At 45.8% G+C, this 20149-nt stretch overlaps 2 protein-coding genes across 7 annotated transcripts in view; one reads left to right on the top strand and one right to left on the bottom strand.

The window, feature by feature from the left end:
* Nucleotides 1–17182, top strand: part of LOC146359916 (zinc finger protein 318-like) — an 83279-nt gene extending 66097 nt beyond the window's left edge. Inside the window, exons 8-12 of one of the 2 annotated variants that reach the window (XR_014786847.1) lie at nucleotides 10511–10627; nucleotides 12370–12500; nucleotides 14363–14462; nucleotides 14872–14948; nucleotides 16654–17182. The gene's annotated coding sequence lies outside the window, so the exon portion shown is untranslated. Of the gene's footprint in view, nucleotides 1–10510; nucleotides 10628–12369; nucleotides 12501–14362; nucleotides 14463–14871; nucleotides 14966–16653 lie in introns of both variants that reach the window. The other variant, XR_014786846.1, reaches the window with a different exon arrangement.
* ABCC10 (ATP binding cassette subfamily C member 10) overlaps nucleotides 14280–20149 on the bottom strand; it is a 32320-nt gene continuing 26450 nt past the window's right edge. For 3 of the 5 annotated variants that reach the window (XM_084828415.1, XM_084828417.1, XM_084828416.1), the window contains exons 21-22: nucleotides 18971–19083; nucleotides 16799–17670 (exon numbers count right to left, since the gene is read on the bottom strand). In XM_084828415.1, coding sequence (XP_084684541.1) covers nucleotides 17535–17670; nucleotides 18971–19083 — 249 coding nt within the window. In that variant the 3' untranslated portion in view covers nucleotides 16799–17534. Of the gene's footprint in view, nucleotides 15773–16798; nucleotides 17671–18970; nucleotides 19084–20149 lie in introns of those variants that run through there. The other 2 variants (XR_014786843.1, XR_014786844.1) reach the window with 2 other exon arrangements.

Below are 20149 nucleotides of genomic sequence, written 5' to 3'. Positions count from 1 at the left end.
TCATCCGCATATTGATGGCACCTCAGCCCACACCTCCGGATAACCTCCCCCAGCGGTTTCATGTAGATGTTAAACAGCATGGGGGATAAAATAGAGCCCTGTGGAAGCCCATGGCACAATTGCCATGGCACAGAGCAATAATCCCCCAGCACCACCTTCTGGAATCGGCCATCCAAGTAGGAGCGGAACCACTGTAGGAGCGGAACCACTGTAATGCAGTGCCTCCAACTCCTAACCCAGACAACCTATCCAGAAGGATACCATGGTCAATGGTATTGAAAGCCGCTGAGAGGTCCAGGAGAATCAACAGGGTCGCACTCCCCCTGTCCCTCTCCCGGCAGAGGTCATCACACAGTGCGACCAAGGCAGTTTCCGTTCCAAAACCAGGCCTGAAGCCCGATTGAAATGGATCTAGATAATCCGTTTCATTCAACAGTGCCTGGAGCACCTTGCCCAGGAAGGGGAAGTTGGCCACTGGCCTATAATTATTAACATCCCCTGGGTCCAGGTTAGGCTTTTTCAGGAGTGGTCTAATTACCACCTCTTTTAAAGCTGCAGGCACCACTCCCTCTCTCAAGGAGGAATTTACAACCTCCTGGACCCAGCCGGACATCCCCTCCTTGTTGGATTTAAGAAGCCATGAAGGGCAAGGGTCAAGCACACAAGTGGTCGATCGGACTTGGCCAAGCACCTTGTCCGCATCCTCAGGCCTCAGTAACTGAAACTCATCCAATAAAACTGGACCAGACGGTGCTCTGAATGCCTCTACCAATGGAACTGCATTAATGGTGGTGTCCAATTCATGACGAATCTGAGCGACTTTATCCTCAAAGTGCTGTGCAAACTTGTCACAGCGTGCTACCGAGGGTTCCACCGTCTCTCTCCCTGGCCCAGAATGTAACAGGCCGCGAACCACTCGGAAAAGCTCTGCTGGACGACACTGAGAAGATGCAATGCTGGTGAAAAAGAACTGTCTCTTTGCCACCCTCACCGCCACAGAGTAGGCTCGATAGTGGGCTCTTACCTGTGTTCGGTCAGACTCAGCACGAGTTTTCCTCCACCTGCGTTCTAGCCGTCTCCCCTCTTGCTTCATTGCCCTCAGCTCAGGTGTATACCAAGGAGCTGGCCGGGCTCTGCTCAGAGGGAGAGGGCGCTTGGGCGCGATCGTGTCAACCGCCTGAGTCATCTCTGCATTCCACAGAGTTACCTGGGCTTCGACAGGAGCACCAGCCATACCAGCAAGAAAATCCCCCAGAGCCCTCTGGAATCCATCGGAATCCATTAATCTCCGGGGGCGGACCATTTTAATAGGTCCCCCACCCTTGCAGAGGGGAAAGGCCGCCAGAAGTCTAAACCTCAGCAGGAAGTGATCTGACCATGACAAAGGGACAGACGTTAATTCCTCCACTTTCAGATCACCATCCTCCTGCCCAGTTGAGAAAACCAGATCAAGCGTGTGTCCTTTTATATGCGTTGGGCCAATAACATGTTGGGACAGCCCCATGGTTGTCATGGCGGCCATGAAGTCCTGAGCCGCCCTGGATACAGCGGTCTCGGCATGGAAGTTGAGATCCCCCAGGACCATCATCCTAGGGGTCCTCAACACCAAGTCTGAGACCACCTCCGTCAGCTCAGGCAGGGAGTCTGATGGGCAGCGGGGTGGGCGGTACACCAACAGAATCCCTAATCTGTCCTGGGTACCCAACACAAGGTACAAACACTCAAGATCTGCACTCGAATGAGCAGGAAGCCTGGAGAGGGAGATTGAATTCCTATAGACCACGGCAACCCCCCCTCCCCGACCCTCAAGTCGGTGTTGGTGCTGCACCGAGTACCCAGGAGGGCACAGCTGGGAGAGAGTGACCCCTCCCAGTTCCCCCTCCCAGGTCTCAGTAATACTGCCAGGTCAGCCCCCTCATCCACAATCAAATCATGGATGAGGGAGATTTTATTTTGGGCCGACCTGGCATTCAGCAGCAGCACCACCAGACCCGAGGGCAGACTGGTAAGGCTGCCAGGAACCATCAGGTTGGGGGAAGAACCAGAAGAGGGGACAGCTGTAAGGTGTCTAGCCCCTCTTCTCAGCTGGCCTGTTAATCCCCCAACGCCATACCTCCCCCTGCCCGTGACCACAGTTATGGTGGCACCTCCCCGACCCCCTGAGTTGCCCAATAGTCCTCCTAGGCACATATTAAAATGTTAGGATATAAAGATGCTCAACAGTTTAAAAGAATATAAAAGATAAAAGAGATAAAAGAGAACAGCAGCTAAGAAGGAGCAGATAAAGTCCATGTTTGCCCCTTTCCCCTTGGCTTTAAAGCTGCTGCCCTCCGCTGCTGATATTTGCTGCTCGTATTGTGGCTGCTGGTGTCTCTGGAGAGGCAGGTGGGTAGGTCTTCAGATCCTACGGGACTCCAAGTGCGTAAGTACCTGTGGGCGGGGGCAGAAGCAGGCTCAGGATCCACCCGGTGCAGCTGCTGGCTGATCCTCCTTCCCCAGGCTCCTTCCTGAGCAGCCTCTGGCCTCAATGGCCTGCAGGATCAAATGTTCTAAATGTCCCAGGACGCAGGGCTCTCCTCACTCAGACCTAGATTAAAAAACTCAAGTTTGACTCCCTTTTCAGGCTGTCTTCTTACTATGGCAATGTTCTACTTCATATTTTCGTATATATTACACACTCTGTGTGTGCGTGCGCGTGCACATCTATAGATATACACATTTATGTTTTTAAACGGAAATAATATTTTTAAAAGATAGACTGCACAAGACTGATGTCATCCCACCCCATTCTACCCTGAAAACACCAGAGAATCAGTATGAGTACAACTTTTTTTGTGTAGTTAAATGTACAACTGGATATAAATACAGAAGAAGGGTGGGGACTGATGTTGATCCTTTCAGTCACCATGATCAAGTACTACAGAAAAAGGTTATAATACACTTATTATTTTTTAGGCTATACAGTGGTGACTGATATACACTGATGACTATTTTCTCACCTGATTTGTGGCTATCTTGTTTTAGTGCAGGGAGAGTGCGGCCCTCCAAATGTTGTTGGAGTGCAGCATCCATCATCCCTCACCATTGGCTATGCTAGGTCATGAGAGTTGCAAGCCGACAACATCTGGATGGACACACATTCCCCATCCCTGTTTTAGTGGTTTCCAGTTGTACAAATCAGCGACATGAGATTGTGCATCTGCACTCTTTTAGAATGGCAGGAATGTTCAATTCAGCATTTCTCCTTGATATTAAGGGGAGTGGCAAGTGAACAAATTCCCTACCCCACACACTGTCATGAATGGCATATCGAGGAAGTCACACCCGCCCTGCAAAGGCAGGGGACCCATTATGATGGTCTGAGCTCAGACTTATGGAATCTAATGCTTGGAGAGATTTTCCAGTAGCCAGAGCCATTGAGTCTGTTGAAGTCCTTGTCACGCTGTGGAATGGTGAGGAGCATAGCCATTGACACAATTGCTCCTGAGTCCCCTCTTGAGCACTGGATTTCACCTGGCTCTCTGATTTAATGGGGAACTTCGGACAATGAAACAGGCTGGACGATGGCTGGAGTGCTAGTGGCGTAAGACTTACCTTGAGGGTGACCAAACATGTGAGAGCGCATTATCATGCCTACTGAGTGGCAGTGAAGGTAGCAAAGAAAGCTTACTTTGCTGCCTTCATTGCATCCTTGAGTAGCTGTCCAAACGAGCTCTTCCGAGCGGTCCAGACGTTGCTTTCATCTACCCCCATGAATCCAGTTATTGGAACCCTCAGAGACTCATTGTGACAAGTCTGCCAATCGCTTTAAGGATAAAATTGCTCACTTCATGCTAACTTGAACACTGCTATTGATACAGTGAGCTGTCCAGTGCAATGTCTTCTCCTGTTTTGTAGGATCAGTTTCCGTTTCTGAAGCTTGAAGATGTGGAAAGACACTTGCACTTGTGCGACTCAACACGAGCTCTCTTGACCCTTTGCCTTGACGGGTTCTTCAAGCTAGATGCAGGGGACTGACCGGATGAACACATCATTGCATGATGGTGTGGTCCCTCCTGCCTTGAAGGAAGTGGTGGTGTGACCACTCCTGACAAAACACTGTCTGGATCCAGAGATTGTAGTAACTATCTTCCGGTTGCAAATGCCCCCTCCTGGGGTAAGGCTTGAGAAAGTGGTGACGTCTCAGCAGCAAGTGCTCTTGGATGAATCCAATTATCTGGATCCATTCCAGTCTGAGGTCAGGCCTGGTTTTAGGACTGAATTGGCCTTGGTTGCTGTGATGGATTATCTTCTCCAGGAGAGGGACAGGGAGTGCGACCCTGTTACTTCAGGAAAGGCTGTGCATGTTCTGAACTGGTGCCTGGATGCAGTTATGGGCTGGATGGGGGCTAGTAGACTGAAGATGAATCCTGGTAAGACAGATATCCAATGGGTGAGTGGTTTCCAGGTCTGGGTATTGGGTTGTTTACCTGTTCTGGACAGGGTTGCACTCCCTTTGAAGGAGCAGGTGCTCTTGGATCCATCTTTGTCACTGGGGGCTCAGGTGACCTCAGTGTCTTAGAGTGCCCATTATCAACTTTGGTCAGTGCACCAACTATGCCCATTTCCAAATAGGGATAGTCTAGCCACTGTGATTGGTGCACCGGTAACCTCATGATTAGACCACTGTAATGCACTCTATGCGGGGCTTCCAAATCACATAGGAGTAGCTTCTGAGCCACTATGTGGTGCTTCCAAGAATTTGTACCTGGTTCAGAAGTTGCAGCTAGTGTGGAATGCAGCACCTAGGATGCTCAGTGGAGCACCCAGCTATACACATATCTGTGTTACGAGAACTGCATTGGCTGCCTCTTAGCTACTGAGCCATGTTCAAGGTTTTTGTTGTTAACATCCAACACCCTAAAGAACTTGTGACCGGGATATGTAATTGATCACCTTCCCCAATATACGCAGTCGACCCCTGAGATCTTCTGAGAAGGCATAGGAACATAGGAAGCAGCCTTATACTGAGTCAGACCCTTGGTCCATCTAGCCCAGTATTGTCGACACTGACTGGCAGTGGCTCTTCAGGGTTTCAGGCAGGGATTTTTCCTGCCCTACCTGGAGATGCACCTGGAACCTTCTGCATGGAATGCAGTTGCTCTACCACTAAGCCATGGCCCCTGCCTTATTGATCATTCCGTACAGAGTGTTGCCAAATAACAGCACATAAGCAGGCCTTCTTGGTAGTGGCACCCACCCCCTGGAACATCCTCCCATGTGTAGTTCAAGAGGCAGAAATGGTGGCAAGCTTTAAATACCTCTTGAAGACATATTTGTTTACACAGGCTTTCCCTGGCTTGCAATGGATTATGACACTGTTCCATTTTATTATTGTTATAATATTTAAAATTATATATTATTTTATGTGGTTTTTCTGCTGCTTTTGTATTGGTTTTATACTGTATTAGATATTTATTGTGTACCACTTAGAGATTTAAAGAAATTTAGCAGTATACAAGTAGTATAAATTAAATGAAGATATATCTTTTTTTTTCTCTATCACATTATTCAGTCCTTTTACATTAACAAAGATTATCTTAATAGAATTCAACTTTTTTTTGTACCAGTAAGAGAGTTGGACAAATTGACAACAACAAACAAGTCCACTGCAGATCAAATCCTTCTGTTTCATTCACTATATTATTTTGTTCATTAACAGCTGTACCTCAAAAGGTTGCCTTGCAGTGGACTTCAATGGGGTTTCAAATTATAAGTGGGAAAGGTCAAAAGGATGGCAGAGAAAGTCAGGATTGTTCTGTTTAGAGGCAAAACAAGAAATTAAGGATGCAATCCTATGGCCGCTAGTCAGTGGCTAGATGGCCATAGGATAGGTTGGTTCCCAGGAACTGACCTCAGAGCCTGCACTCTGAGGTTGGCTCCCAGAGAACCAACCCCTATCCCCTCCCATGCTGCCTCATAGGCAGCACGGATCGCCCCCATGCCCCGTGCTCATAACAGCAGTGTACAGCAGTGAAAACGGGGCGTTCCCGGGGGCAGGGTGGTCAGAAATGCCTGTACGACACATCCTATGTGTCATTCAGCCACTGCTTCCCGCACTCTGAGGTCCCAAAGCTAGACACTGTCTAGCCGTGAAAGCAGGGCAGGGGGAGCAAGGAGGAGATCCGCTCGTCACCACTTCTCCCACCCGGCACTGGATAGGCAGTTGCCCCCAGGCTGGCTCAGAAGCGACCGTCAGTCCAGATAGGATTGCTCCCTAAATGTTTCTCTTTACAACAGAGGCATTTACATCCAACTGAAAAAGATTGTATGTATTTTTAAACACCCATCAGACTTATTCAAGGATAGATTTCTTTCTTATAAATCCAAGATTGATTATCAAAGTTGAAGAGGGTAGCATCTTAGAGGCAACATATGCAGATCATAATTCTATTTTGTTGAAAATAAATATAGGTAATGATCTTAAAAAACAACAGGAGTCTTAATAAAATCCTATTATTAAATGAGAAAATAAATAGTACATTTGTTTCAACAATTTCTCCAAATAAATAATGGGCAACCAAGTAAGAAACGCATTTGTGAAGCAGGCAAAGCTGTTTTCAGAGGACAGTTTATATTGATAGCCTCTTACTTTAAGAAAGTAAGGGAAAGAGAGGCATAGGATATTAAAGTTAAAATAGTGGAATTGGGAAGATATCATAAAGTTTAAGAAAAGAAAGAAATATACAAAGAATTGATCACACACAAAAATGCTGGAGTTAAAAAAGACAGCATAAGGATCTGTTGTAAAGCAAGATGAATTTTGTTTCGTTTTTTTATTAAAGGAATAATGAAGATAAACTAAGAAGGAGATCATTCCAAGGCTTAAAACGAGGGAGGATACATTTGCCCCAAACTCTGGAGAAGTGATTAAGGAATTTGATTTGTTTTTAAAATTCTTCCATTATTCTAATCTATCTAATAGACAAGTAATACAGTTTGTCAGAAATTAAACTTGCCTAAAATTACACAATAGGATAAAAATCAGATGGAAAGACCAAAAGACCAATAGAAATAGTCAAGATAAAGCAATTAGGGGTGCAATCCTATGCATGTTTGGACAGATAAAAGCCCAGCTGGCTGGCTGGGGAATGCTGAGAGTTGTAGGATTTTTTTCTGTCTAAACACACATAGGATTGCACCCAAAGAAAATGAAATTAGGAAAGACACGAGGTATAGATGGCACACCCTTTGAATTCTACAAAATCTTTATAGATATAGTCACTGAATAACTAGGGCTATGAGTGAAACACTGGTTCTAGGTAAAATACCTGCTTGTTGGTACAAGGCAAAGATTATAGGTATCCCAAAACCAGATAAAGATCCCTTTCTGGTTTCATCCTATCACCCTATCTCATTATTAAATTGTGCTTACAAAATAATTGCAGCTTTTGGGGCAGCATGATTAGACAAGCTACAGATCAGTGCTCATAATGACCAACTAGGATTTATACAAGGTAAACAAATAACATAAGGACAATTATGAATATTGTACATCAATTGAATTTGGAAAAAAAAACAAACCCTAGGCTTTTTAGATGCTGAAAAAGCTTATGATATGATGGAATGGGAGTATCTAAAGTTAATACTTAACTCCTTTAGGGTGCAATCCAATGGCCACTAGTCAGCAGCTAGACAGCCATAGGATTGGTTGGTTCCTGAGAACCAACCTCAGAGCCCATGCTTTGAGGTCGGTTCTTGGAGAACTAACCTCCATCCCCTCCCACGTTGCCTCATAGGCAGCACAGAGTGGGGAAAACGGGGCGTTCCTGGGGGCGGGCCAGAGTGAGGAGGTTGGAAGTGCTGGTATGACACTTCCCATGTGTTGTCAGGCCTCCCCATCCTGCGCTCCGAGGTCCCGCGGCTAGACAGCCGAAATGGGCTGTCAAGCTGCGAAAGGGCAGCGGGAGCGTGGAGGAGACGTGTTCCTCACCACTCCTCCTGCCCTGCACTTGATAAGCCATTGCCCCTGGGTTTGGAGGCAACCGTCGATCCCCATAGGATTGCTCTCTTAATTTTGTAACTAACTTACACGACATCCTCCTAAGGCACATGGAACCCTATGGCATGATATATTAGGATGATGAGTGATAACTTTATCAGGTAATCTTGCTTGTGCAAAATAGAGATCTTGGGTTATCAGAAAGACCGTAAAGAAATTGATTCATATGTACTGTACTTAAATTTGTTACTGTTCAATTTTATTTGAAAAATTTAATAAAAAGAAAATAAATTGTAACTAACTTTATACAGTGCATTAGTCTTATTTATACAAATCCACAAACTGAACTCCAGATAAATGGATCTTCTTCACCCTTCCAATTATTTAGAGGAACTAGACAAGGGTGTCCCTTATCTCTGTACTTGTTTAATATTTATTTAGAACCCTTAGCAATATCAGTTAGGAAAACTGGGATTAAAGGAGTTAACCTTCAAGAGTATGACGCTAAAAACACAACTTGTTTGTAGATAATATTGCACTGTTGGTTTTAGATCCCCATGAGTCATTAATAGGGTTTCTTTAAATCATAGGGCAGGTCATCAAAGTGTCAGGGTATAAGATTCACTCAGCTAAAACAGAACTGTTGTATTTTTATTTAATTCAGGAAGGAATTCGTTATGTCCAACAAATTATTGGTTTTGCAATTAAAAATAAAACTATCTAATATTGGGGGATTAGGCTCTCACAGGATCTTAAGGAATTAAAAAAAAGTTATTTATGGGAAACTGAAATAAAAAAATACAAGTTGAACAGAAAAGATGGTTAAAATCAAGACTGTCTTGGTTTGGGGAGATTGCAGCCATTACGGTGATCATATTTCACACACAAACACACATACATACATACATACATATACATATACATATATATGTTATAACATATATATATATATATATATATATATATATATATATATGTTATAACATATATATATATATGTTTTATAACATATATATATGTTATAAAATATTCCTAATACTACTTCAGAACTTAATATAAAGATTAGCAGTGTATGATTAATGAGTTTATTTGGGGTAAGAAAAAGCCTAGAGTTAATTTTTAAATAATGCAAAAACTTTAAAAAGAAGTTGGACTGGAAGTATATTTCAAAGCTAATTGTTCAAACCAGATAAAAGAATGGTTTCAATCATCTCAGAAGGGGGAAAATAGGTTGGAACAGTATTTTTCTAAAATACCAGCAGATGCTTTGTTGTGGTTACATCCTAAAAGTAGGTCAAAAGTAATGACAGGAAGTACAATGCTGCAACTTATTTTGAGGTTATGGAATCGGAATTTAAAAAATAATGTTCTGAAAAGTTACAGAGGGACCAATTCAATGGCCGCTAGTCAGCAGCTAGTCGGCCATAGGATATGTAGGTTTCTGGGAACCGACCTCAGAGCCCGTGCTCCGAGGTCAGCTCCCAGAGAACTGACCTTTCCCCGCTCCCATGCTGCTTCACAGGCAGCTTGGAATGGCCCCGCACTCCGTGCTCGGAAGAGGAGTGCAGAGAAGCGAAAATGGGGGGCATTCCGGGGGGGGTGTTCCAGGGAAGGAAGGTGAAAATGCCAGTATGACACACCCTCTGTGTTGTCCAGCAGCCGCTTCCTCCGCTCCGCCTTCCCATGGCTAGACAGCTGAAATCGGCTGTCTAGCTGGAAATGCAGGGTGGCTGAAACACGGAGGGGCAATCCCCTCTGCGCTGCTTCTGCCCTGCATTGGATAGGTGGTCGCCGCCGAGTTCAGAGACAGCCGCCTATCCCCATAGAATTGCTCTAAGGGAGCAATCTTATCCAGATCAACAGTCATCTCTGAGCCCAGGGGCAACCGCCTATCCAGTGCAAGGTGGGAGGAGTGGTGAATATAAAGAATGAACAACCAGGGTATATCAATAAATAGAATAAGAATCTTCAATCAGAGGTATCCATAGGAATGTGAAACTCTTTGGAAACATGGATACATGTTTGTATCCCTGAAAGAAAATTGTGTAAAAATGCAGAAACCATGGTATATAACTCCAGTGCGGATTGTAAAGATTCATGGAGAGTATTCTGGGATGTGCTAGGAATGTAAAACACATGCAGAGAATGCTTTTTTAGCATTGCTGATGGCAGTGCAGTGGTTTAAACAACATTGGAATAATTAACAAATTGCAATTATTGGTAGCCCATTTCTGTCAGCATAAGGAAGAGGAAATGTTGGCATAATCTGGCTGTTTAGTATGCTGTTGTCAAATTCCTTTGTTAAACGTAATTTTCAAAATTAATAAAAAACTGAATAAAAAAGATGCATGAAATTTTTATTTAAATAAGCCTTCCCTGATTGACCAGTCAGTTTTATTGGCATAACCTGATTTTAAATATTTTTATTCCGTATTTTTTATTGTTCTCCACTCCTGAATCTTGTTAAACACAGAGTGATAGATAGATCCCTATTATTCCTTATTCACATCTTTTTTTTTTCCTCTTTAGAAAAAATAAAGAAAAAAAGCACCACTAGAGGGAACTATTTTCTTAATAAACGGGAGGAAAGAATGAATGGTAGAGAAATAAAACCAGAAGATTAGCAACAACAACAACAGAACCAGAGTAAGACAAACAAACAAACCCCCCAAAATCTACTCCCCCTGCCCCTGTGCATCCCCCAAGTGAGATCCTAAGCGGGCCTCCTTAGTGGCAATACTTGTCAAGGCGCCTGCCAAAGTGCAGCATCTGGTGTCTGCCAGGGTTTAAAGGGGAGAAATGTCAAAATCCCTCCCCATGCCCAAGCCTTGAATGAGCAAATCTGCATCTTCCACATGTGGCTGGTAAAGAGCTGCAGCAGACCAAGCCAAAGGCTTTTGCTGCATTCTCTCAGCACCCACCTCTTAAAACAATTCAGATATTACCGGGATTGAGGAGGGACAGAGGTAGAAGTATATTTCACACTGTGGATCTTGTGCATCAAGGGTACTGCACAGATTGTCACTGACTTGTGGCAAACCTCTAAGGCAGAAGCAAATATGGAGGAAGTCTCATTCTTCTGCTGAGCCTCTAGCTGTCCCACACATCTCTTCACATGGAGATACTTCTCACAGGCTCCAGGCAATAGTTAGAACAGGGGTGCAGAATCTCTGGCCTGCAGGCTGGATCTGGCCCGCCAGGCACCCCAGTCTAACCTGTGAACCCTCCGGGGTTTCCTCCAGGGGGTGGGGCTTAATCTCTAAACCTCACCCCCTGGAGGAATCCCCTCAAAGTGCATCTCTTGCTGCTATCTCCTGCTGCTACTTCAGATTGGTAACAGAGTGACACACCAGCATTGCAACCACCACTGTTACCTCCAATCAGAGGTAAGAGTGGGGATGGGGTGAGTGTGGAAGAAGGCAGGGAGTGTGAAGCCAGCCGAGTCCTCTCAGCCATTCCATTGGAGAAGCGGAGGGGACTCTGCCGCTGCTTCTTTGCATGACACCTCCTTCCCCAGGGGAAGGCGCGCAAAGCCAAATAAGTCCTTTCTGCCTCTCCATTGGAGAAGTGGAGGGGACTCCGTTGCTTCCTGGCCCAAGCACTAGCTGGAACATCCACCCAGTGCTTGGGCCAGGGAGCAAATGATGTCAGGTGGGAGTGGCCACACCCACCTGACATCATACAGCCTGCAAAGGGCTGGGTGGGTGGGGGCTCATCCAGCCCCACAACCAAATCTGGTTGTGCACCCCCGAATTAGACAGGCACTGGTGGTTGGTTGACGCTCTTCACCAAACTGGTGGTGCTCAAAACCTCGTCTCTATCTCTACCTCCTCCCCAAAGCTCCAGCTTCTTGCCCTTGCCTCCACACCCCTCTCACCTGCCTGCTATTGCTTTTGGTAAAAATTCTAGTATTCTTGTGAGGTGCTTGTGCACATTATACAAGGGAAACTGAAAAGGCTTGTTGGTCCTCCCAACACTTAACCCAGGAATTGAAGCCACAGCTAATAAATGCAAATCTAATATTTAACAAGATGTTGGGATGGCCACCAGCTTGGGTGGCTTTAAAAGGGAATTAGACATGGATGATAAGGCTATCAATGGCTACTAGTCATGATGGCTATAGATTACCTCCAGTGTGCCTCTCAGTACCGATTGTTGGTGAGCGGGAGGGTGCTATTGCATTCATGACCTGGTTGTGGGCTTCCCATAGGAATCTGGTTGGCCACTGTAGTAACAGAATGCAGCATAGATAGGCCTTTGGTCTGATCCTGCAAAGCTCTTCTTAAGTTCTTAAATGAAATACCCTTGAAATTCTTTTCTTTCTTTGTTGCTGCATGTAATGTGGTGGGGTTTTTCTCTGCTCACCCCGACCTTCCTGTATTTTGTAGGTGTGACCCAGGCTGGGAAGGGGATTCTTGCGAACAGTGTGTGAGGATGCCAGGATGCCTCCATGGCACATGCCACCAGCCCTGGCAATGCATCTATCAAAGTGGCTGGGCTGGCAAGGTCTGTGACAAAGGTACGTCACCCCGGCCAGAACTGGCAGGGGAAATCTCGGGTCAAGTCTGGACAGGGAAAGGAAGACACAACATGGAAGGCTGCAGCTCTCCAAGGAAGCAGCCTCATAGTACCAAGTCAGAACATTGCTCCAGATAGCTCAGTATAGGCCTGGGGGCCAAATCTGTTCCTCCTGGTTGACCCCTGCATCCCTTTCCCTGAGCCACCAATTATTTGGTAGTTTCCTGGCTTTTGTGCAGTTTTCCTCCCGTTGTAAAAGGTTGAAATGCCTCTCCTAAGGCTGACATACTGGCAGGAAGAGCCTTAAGCCAAAATATGTTGGTATTTTAGCCCTGCTCCTTTTGCCTCTGGCATGGCCCCCCGACACACACACATATATATACAAGCCCACATAAACCACATCCATTCACAGCTTTTCCAGTCCCTCCCCAACCTCCCGCCCTGCCCCTCAAGCTGTGTTCTCCACAACCATGTGAGACTGTGCCCCAGTCTGGGGGGAGCTATAGCCTGTGACACCGATTCTGAGTCAGAGGTGAAAGCTGAAGAGTCAGGCCCAGCCACGGGAAGCCAGACACCTGAGAACTCAGTTCTACCAGGCCTCCCACTGGCCTATGAGCCAGGAGGAGGGTGAGATGCAGGATGTTGATACAGCCTATCTTCCACAACTCGGAGACCTGACCTTGAAGGAAGCCCCTGCTTCTTGAAAAGGGATGTCTTCCAGGGGAACAGGAGGAAGTTTCTGGAGGAGGAGCTCTAGGGATGTCTCCTTTGGTGTGTCGTCTACTAAAGTGGGTGGTTCAGAGGGGTCTGGTAAGGTGCAGCAACCGCCTGAGAGCCAGTTTTCCCTGCCAGGATTGAATGTCCAATAGTGATCTTTAGTGGCCACTCCCCTATCTTTAAACCAGTACAACCAGCTGTAGACTTTTCTGGCAGTAATGCATTGGTAACCTGGAAAGCGTCATGGTTTCACTGGAACTGTGAATTTATTTGGATTTATTCTGTGTGCTGAACCCAGGGCTGATTGGGCCTTTTGTTGTGATGCTCATTAACTGATCCTTGTTAGTGAACTACATTGTAATCTGTTAATCTTTACTGAGACTATAAAGGCTTATAGCTAGTTTCTGGAATTACTGCAATAAAAGGTTTTACTGCGACTTGTGCCTCGGCTCCGGGAAGTCAGGTTCCGACAAACCTCAAGTTTTAGCTGGCTGGGGATGCTGAAAAGCCCAGCTGCCCGGCAGACCTGGGGGTGGTGGAGCCTTTTCCTATTAATGGGCCCCCTTCTTTTCAAGGATTCTTCAAAAGAAGTTACAATAGGCTGCCTCCACTCCAAATAAACCTCCTGATACACCTTAGTCCTGGGGTCAGCAATGTGGTGCCCATGGATGCCACAGTACCCCCAGACATCACCTCCAAGTACACCCTTCTTTTGTTTCATTTTTTACGTTGGGCAGCTGGAAAGCACAACACTGGCCTCCAGACCAGAGACATGCTCCCTTCCTTTCCACAGCATACTAGTGGGCTCTATGTAGGCCCAGAACGTTCCATGGAAAGGTACATGTTATAAACCGAACAATTCACTTTTAAAGCTGTGTTATTCTGGCTTTATTCACTGCAAAATAATGAATTATCTCCCTAAAGTTAATTTCTCTTGTCAGTTGACTGATGCTCAATGAGTAGACAAAAGCACTAGCTTTCAGCTTCTGCCACTCGCCGGCAGTATGCAATCAATCCATAGGGCTGTGCACAATTAATTGAAAATGAGTTGCAGTTGTTCTTTGTAAATCTCATTTAATATTTACAATCCAATAAATATTATCGGATCTGGAAAGAAGACAGATCTCCCTCTTTCTTTCCGTGTAGGGGGAAGAGTTGCTTAAAGAACTGGTGTGCCTTGCAGTACAGTCCTTGCTATGCCTAGACAGAACCAAGTCCCATTCAGTTCAATGGCGCTCATACCCAGGTAAGTGTGTATGTTGTAGCCTTAAGATATGTCTGCCTGGGAATCAGTTATAAGGAGGAAAAAATAAACTACATCATATGCAGTGTTGCATTTCCTCCCTCTCTCAATAACTTTGATAGTTCCCATGACAGATTGGGAGTTGATTATATACATTTATATACTGCTTTCCTGTAAACTATCAGAGTGGTTAACAGAAATGATAAAAGCATAAAATATAACAATATAAATGCAATAAAAGAATCACTGGTCGACTGTAACCATACTAGCTGGGTTAGCCTTCAGGAAACCCTGCATGAACAGATGAGTCTCAAGCAGAGATCTAAAGATCAAGACTGAAGGCGCCTGCCTAACATCAATAGAGAGTGGGTTCAAGAGGGCAGGTGCTGCAATACTAAATGCTCTGTTACAGGTACTCCTGAGATGAACCTCAAGAGCATGCAGCACCATTGGAAGAGCTCCTCTAAGGACCAGGCAGAGGCCTAAGGGGTGAGGGAATCCCTAAGGTAACTTGGTCTCAAGTTGTTTAGGGCTTTATATGTTAACAACAGAACCTTAAACTTGGCCTGGTAGCTGGTTGACAACCAGTGGTGTTCTTTTAGCAGAGGTGTAACGTGCTGTTGAAATACAGCCCGTTAGCCACCTTGCATCTGCATTCTGCACTGGCTGTAGCTTCCGGATCAGGCCTTCAGGGCTCCCCCTCTGAAAAGCAGCCCAGAAATATTTTAAATAATAAATAAGGGTAGCCCCACATAGAGCACATTAAAATAATCCAATCTTGAGGTTACCAATGGCTGAACCACCGTGGCCAAGTTACTGCTGTTCAGGAACAGCTGTAGCTGGTGAATCAGCCCAAGCTGGTAAAAGGCACTCCTACCCACTGAGGCCACCTCAGCCTCTAGTGACAAAAATGGACCTCAGAGCACCCTCAAACTGTGCGCCTGTTCCTTCGGGGGAATGAAACCCCATCCCAGACAGGCAACTGACCTATTTCCCCTGTGACCCACCAGCTCATAGTGCTTCCATCTTGCCAGGATCCAAGCTCAGTTTATTGGCCCTTATCCAGCCCACTACTGTGTCCAAGCACTGGCCTGCATGGCCACACCTGATTCAGATGTTACGGAGAAACAGAGCGGGTGACTTCCGCACACTGACAGCGCCTGGCTCCAAATCCTTGAATGGCGTTCGAACTCGCTGCGGTGCAGTGCTGCTCTTCACACATCAGGCCTCCACAGCGTCTTGGGAGGGATGCGCCTCCCCCACATTTTTCTCACATCACAGAGGAGAAGGATAATGTACACTGCCTTGGGCTCCTTGCAAGAGGAAAAACGGCGGGATATAAATGCAATAAATAAAAATAATAATAAATAAACATACAATGGAAGCTTTGGCTTGAGACAACTGGCCTGCTGGAGCTGGGCAAAGTATCTCTCCTTTAATTCACACCAGGCACCCTTCTTTTCCCAGTCCAGCAAGGAAAGAACAAGCCTCCCCCCCGCCTTTGAAGGTGACTAGCACCTGACTGGTGAGTCAAGCAGGAGCAACCCCCTTGCCCTCCCCCGCTGGTCAAACCTAATACAAGGGTGTGGAGTCCTTTGTCTCTTTGCCACTGAATCCCAGCGCCTCTTCCCGTCAAGGGGGAGGGGTGCACTATGCTCTTCAGTGCCCTCTACATGGGACTACGTTACTTCTTGAAGTATAGTGCAATCTGATTAGAAAGATTCATGTTATGGTTTTGCTTTGTTCTTTTAAGTATCCTTTGCTTCACAGAATCATAGAATAGTAGGGTTGGAAGGGGCCTACAAGGCCATCGAGTCCAACCCCCTGCTCAGTGCAGGAATCCAGGTCAGAGCATCCCTGACAGATGGCTGTCCAGCCTCGTCTTGGAGGCCTCCAGTGTGGGAGAGCCCACCACCTCCCTAGGTCATTGGTTCCATCGTCCTATTGCTCTAACAGTCAGGAAGTTTTTCCTGATGTTCAGCCGGAATCTGGCTTCCTGTAACTTGAGCCCATTATTCCGTGTCCTGCACTCTGGGATGATCGAGAAGAGGTCCTGGCCTTCCTCTCTGTGACAACCTTTCAAGTACTTGAAGAGCACTATCATATCTCCCCTCAGTCTTCTCTTCTCAAGGCTAAACATGCCCAGTGCTTAAAAATATTATCTTTAATAAACATTTTTTCTTAATTCTGACAGGAGGTGTGGAGTGTGGGTTTCTGAGGAAGACCCAAGAGAGAGGCTTTCTCTCCTCACATGGCCTGACCATTTTCCCGGTATGGCAGCTTGGTGTACGGTTATGTCGCTATGTTGGCTCCAGAGAATAAGAAATATCAAAGGCATTAAGGTGACATCTTTTATCAGAATTGTTTCAAATAAATTTTGCCATGAACACTTTGTACCAAGTCAGGGCAGGCAGACTGCTTGAAGAAGGGAGAAATATTTTCTTTCAGGGAATGAGACAGAGTTAAGTAAGCTGCTTCAGGAGGAAGCTACAGGGTTTTCTCCAGCGTTATTGAGCTTAAAAGCACACCGGTAAAATTGGAGGAGGAGGATTTTACCTATGGACTATGCATGGTTTGCCCATGTTGAAACTGATGAAATGCACAGATAAAATTGAAATCTAATGCTTGCAGTAATCCATTGGGAAGGAGAGAGAAAGAGAGGCATCCTGGGGTCAGTGAATGGTAGGCAGAGGTGGCAACTCAGAAGAATGTGATCCTTATGTAAAAAAAAAAAAAAGGCAGGTATTTTTATTTCATAAATGACAGACCCTCTATAAGAAGCTCTTGTGCAAAAGCCACCATTCTCCATCCACTTCTCAACCTGAGAGGGAACACCCCTTTTCATAGATCCCACCCTCTTCAGCCTGAGGTGTGGCACAAATCTCCTACTGCCCCCCTCTGCTGTCCTCGGCAGAGAATGCCATATCACCTGATCGTAAACTCGATGTTCAGCAGGGCGTGGAGTGCATGTTTCACTATGCCGCAGGTGGAGGAAAATGTCAGGGAAGGGGCCCACATTGCCGAGGGGAAGGCTCACAGTCATGGGGTACAAATTGTGAAGTTTCTTCAGGGAGGTCACTGCTGCCCACTGTGCAGGAGGTGCTGAAACAAGGAGGCCTGCTTCTGGCTGAGAATGGCAGGGGAATCAAACTCTGCCACTTTCCCAGCATGCATCACCAGCACTCGGTCTGAGTCCAGGATAGTGTTCAACCTGATAAGGAATAAACACAGCAGCATAAGCTGATGGGAAGCTGCCCGGCCACCAAGAAAAAGAAGGGGGAAAAGTACAAGGGACTCCTGACACTTCTGTCTGATAAGCTGGGGGAGGAATGCTAGGAAGACCAGTGGTAAACCAGCTGTGGGTCAGGGAATCCAGTAGGAAGCTAGGGGAGAGTAGCCAGTGGGGGCTTGGGGAGCCAGCTGGGAGGTTGGGGAGACCTGTGTGCATCCATGTCTGAGAGACGGGGGCGGGGGAGAGGGGCAAAGAGAAAGGGCTTGGGGTGGATTTTGGATGGATTCTGAAAAACAGTGAGTGTGGTTTTTCATGTGCTTGCAATGAGGGAGGGAGGGAGGGAGGGAGGGAGGGAGGGAGGGAGGGAGGTGTGTGTGTGTGTGTGTGTGTGTGTGTGAGAGAGAGAGTGAGTGTGAGAGAGAGAGAGAGAGAGCGCGTGCACAAGTCTATGAGTGGTGAGCTGGGATGAGAGGGAGAAAGAGAGAGCGTATGGGTGGTGATCCAGTCAGTCTTGGGGAGAAAAAGAGATGGGGAAATGAGCTGGCTTGCAAGGGTGGGGGAACAGAAAAAGAGTTTGACCTGGTTTGCAAGTAACAAGAAGCCACTGTGGGTGAAGTTCCCCGCAGGATTTTCTGCTGCGGCAGCAGCCACCATTTTGAATATTCGGGGCACAGCAGGGGCATGGTGTAGCTTCTCATTACATCCAAACCCAGCAAGGGTGGGTTTTGTGGTGGTTGACAACCCACCCAGAACCCATGGGTTGTTTTAGAGTTGCGGGTAGCTTGTCAGCCACCCCAGCAACCCACCCTTGCTGGATTCGCACCTAAGGAGAAGCTATGGCATGCCTTTTTGTACACCTTTTGTACCCGTTTCCCCTTTTCTTACTGTTCATAAACTTCACATCTGTTTTAAAGTCTGTGTGTGCTTTATTCCACTTAAGCCTCAGTACTGAATTCAGAGCCTTCTACTTTGATCTTGCTGTGTAGAATTTTGGGCTTGGGCCATGAAATAGAGGGCATCAGCTGGAACCCTTATTTCTGTGCCCCAAGTATGTCCTAGAAGGTCTGATTATCCCCTGGTTCAGGCTGCATGTGGATGTTAAGGGGTGGTGGCAGTCTACCGGGTAATTTGTTCACCTGCTGCCCACACTGCAGGGAATTGGGCGTTTTGGAACAACCCCTCTTAACCCCCTTACTCTCCTTCCCACTGAGTGACACCCTGTTCATCACTACTTGGAGGAGGCATGAGAGAAGAGGCCAAAGGAGAAACAAGACATCACCTGTGAGCAATAGTCAGCACAGTTTTGTCTGCAAATCGGTGGCGGATGGTCTGCTGAAGTAATCTGTCTGTCTTTTGATCCACACTTGCTGTGGCTTCATCGATGCACAGAACCTATGGTTGATGCAATGTGGAAAAAAAATTACTCAAATTCAGGAAATAATGAGTGGCAATGCGCTAAACACAACTTTTGGTCCTGCTACACATTCATATCACACATCGAATACAGTTCACTTTAATTGTTTATAACCTAGGTCATCACAATATAACATTTACAAAAGTAGAAGTGAACAAATTAAACATAAATCAGAGAAACTGATGAATAATTCCAAAACTGACAAACTTAAGGCACATCCCCTATCCATGTTTAGACAGAAAAAAGTCCTACAACTCCCAGCATGTCTCAGCCAGCCATGCTGGGAATTGTAGGACCTTTTTCTGTCTAAACATGCATAGGATTGTGCCCTTAACCTAAAAAGAACGTTTCATAACACTGGTTTTCAATTTGAATAAAAATGGCTCTTAATTAAACCAACGACAGAATATATGAGGCTGAAATTAAGAATTGTAACAATCAGACTTCTCCAGTGCAACCTTTTACATCTGTCTTTTAAAATCTGGTGTGGACCTTAGCTAGTGTCATTAAAGAAGTAGAACTCTTCTCAACATCTTTATGTCCTTATGGAAAAGCAAGCAGTCTATCTTCTGGCAAACTGACAAGTTTGTTCCATTTTTTAGCAAGTGAACAAGGTATTGCTTAATGGTATCAAAAGATTTAGCTTGCAGATTTAGAAATTCAGCAAGTAGTTGTCCTTTCCTGAGACAGGTATATTTGTATACCAGATGGCTCAACACAAAGCGGTTATCCAGGGTGGAATATACTCTCCTGAATCCTGCCTGTTCTTCTATGAAAGCGTTATTTTCTGTTGCCTAGTTCTCAAGTTTAGCCAATAGGTACAACTAGCATATATTTCAGCGACAATGTCAATCAAGCTAATTGGCCTTTAATTCAATGGAGAAGATCTATATATAGAAATAATTATACTTTGATTCCAGCCAGCTGGGATAATTCTTGTCAGGTTAACATTATAAATCCAACATTATAAGGACATCCACCAGGATAAGTTCTCCTTTAATACTTGCCCACAAATTCCATCTTCTCCTGGAGACTTGCCCCTGG

The sequence above is a fragment of the Heloderma suspectum genome, chromosome 1 (genome assembly GCF_057233095.1).
Source record: "Heloderma suspectum isolate Gila_16-S chromosome 1, 16-S_ref, whole genome shotgun sequence".
Classification (NCBI taxonomy): Eukaryota; Metazoa; Chordata; class Lepidosauria; order Squamata; family Helodermatidae; genus Heloderma; species Heloderma suspectum.
Note: the sequence above shows the minus strand (reverse complement) of the source record. Positions and strands in the feature narration are given on the sequence as shown.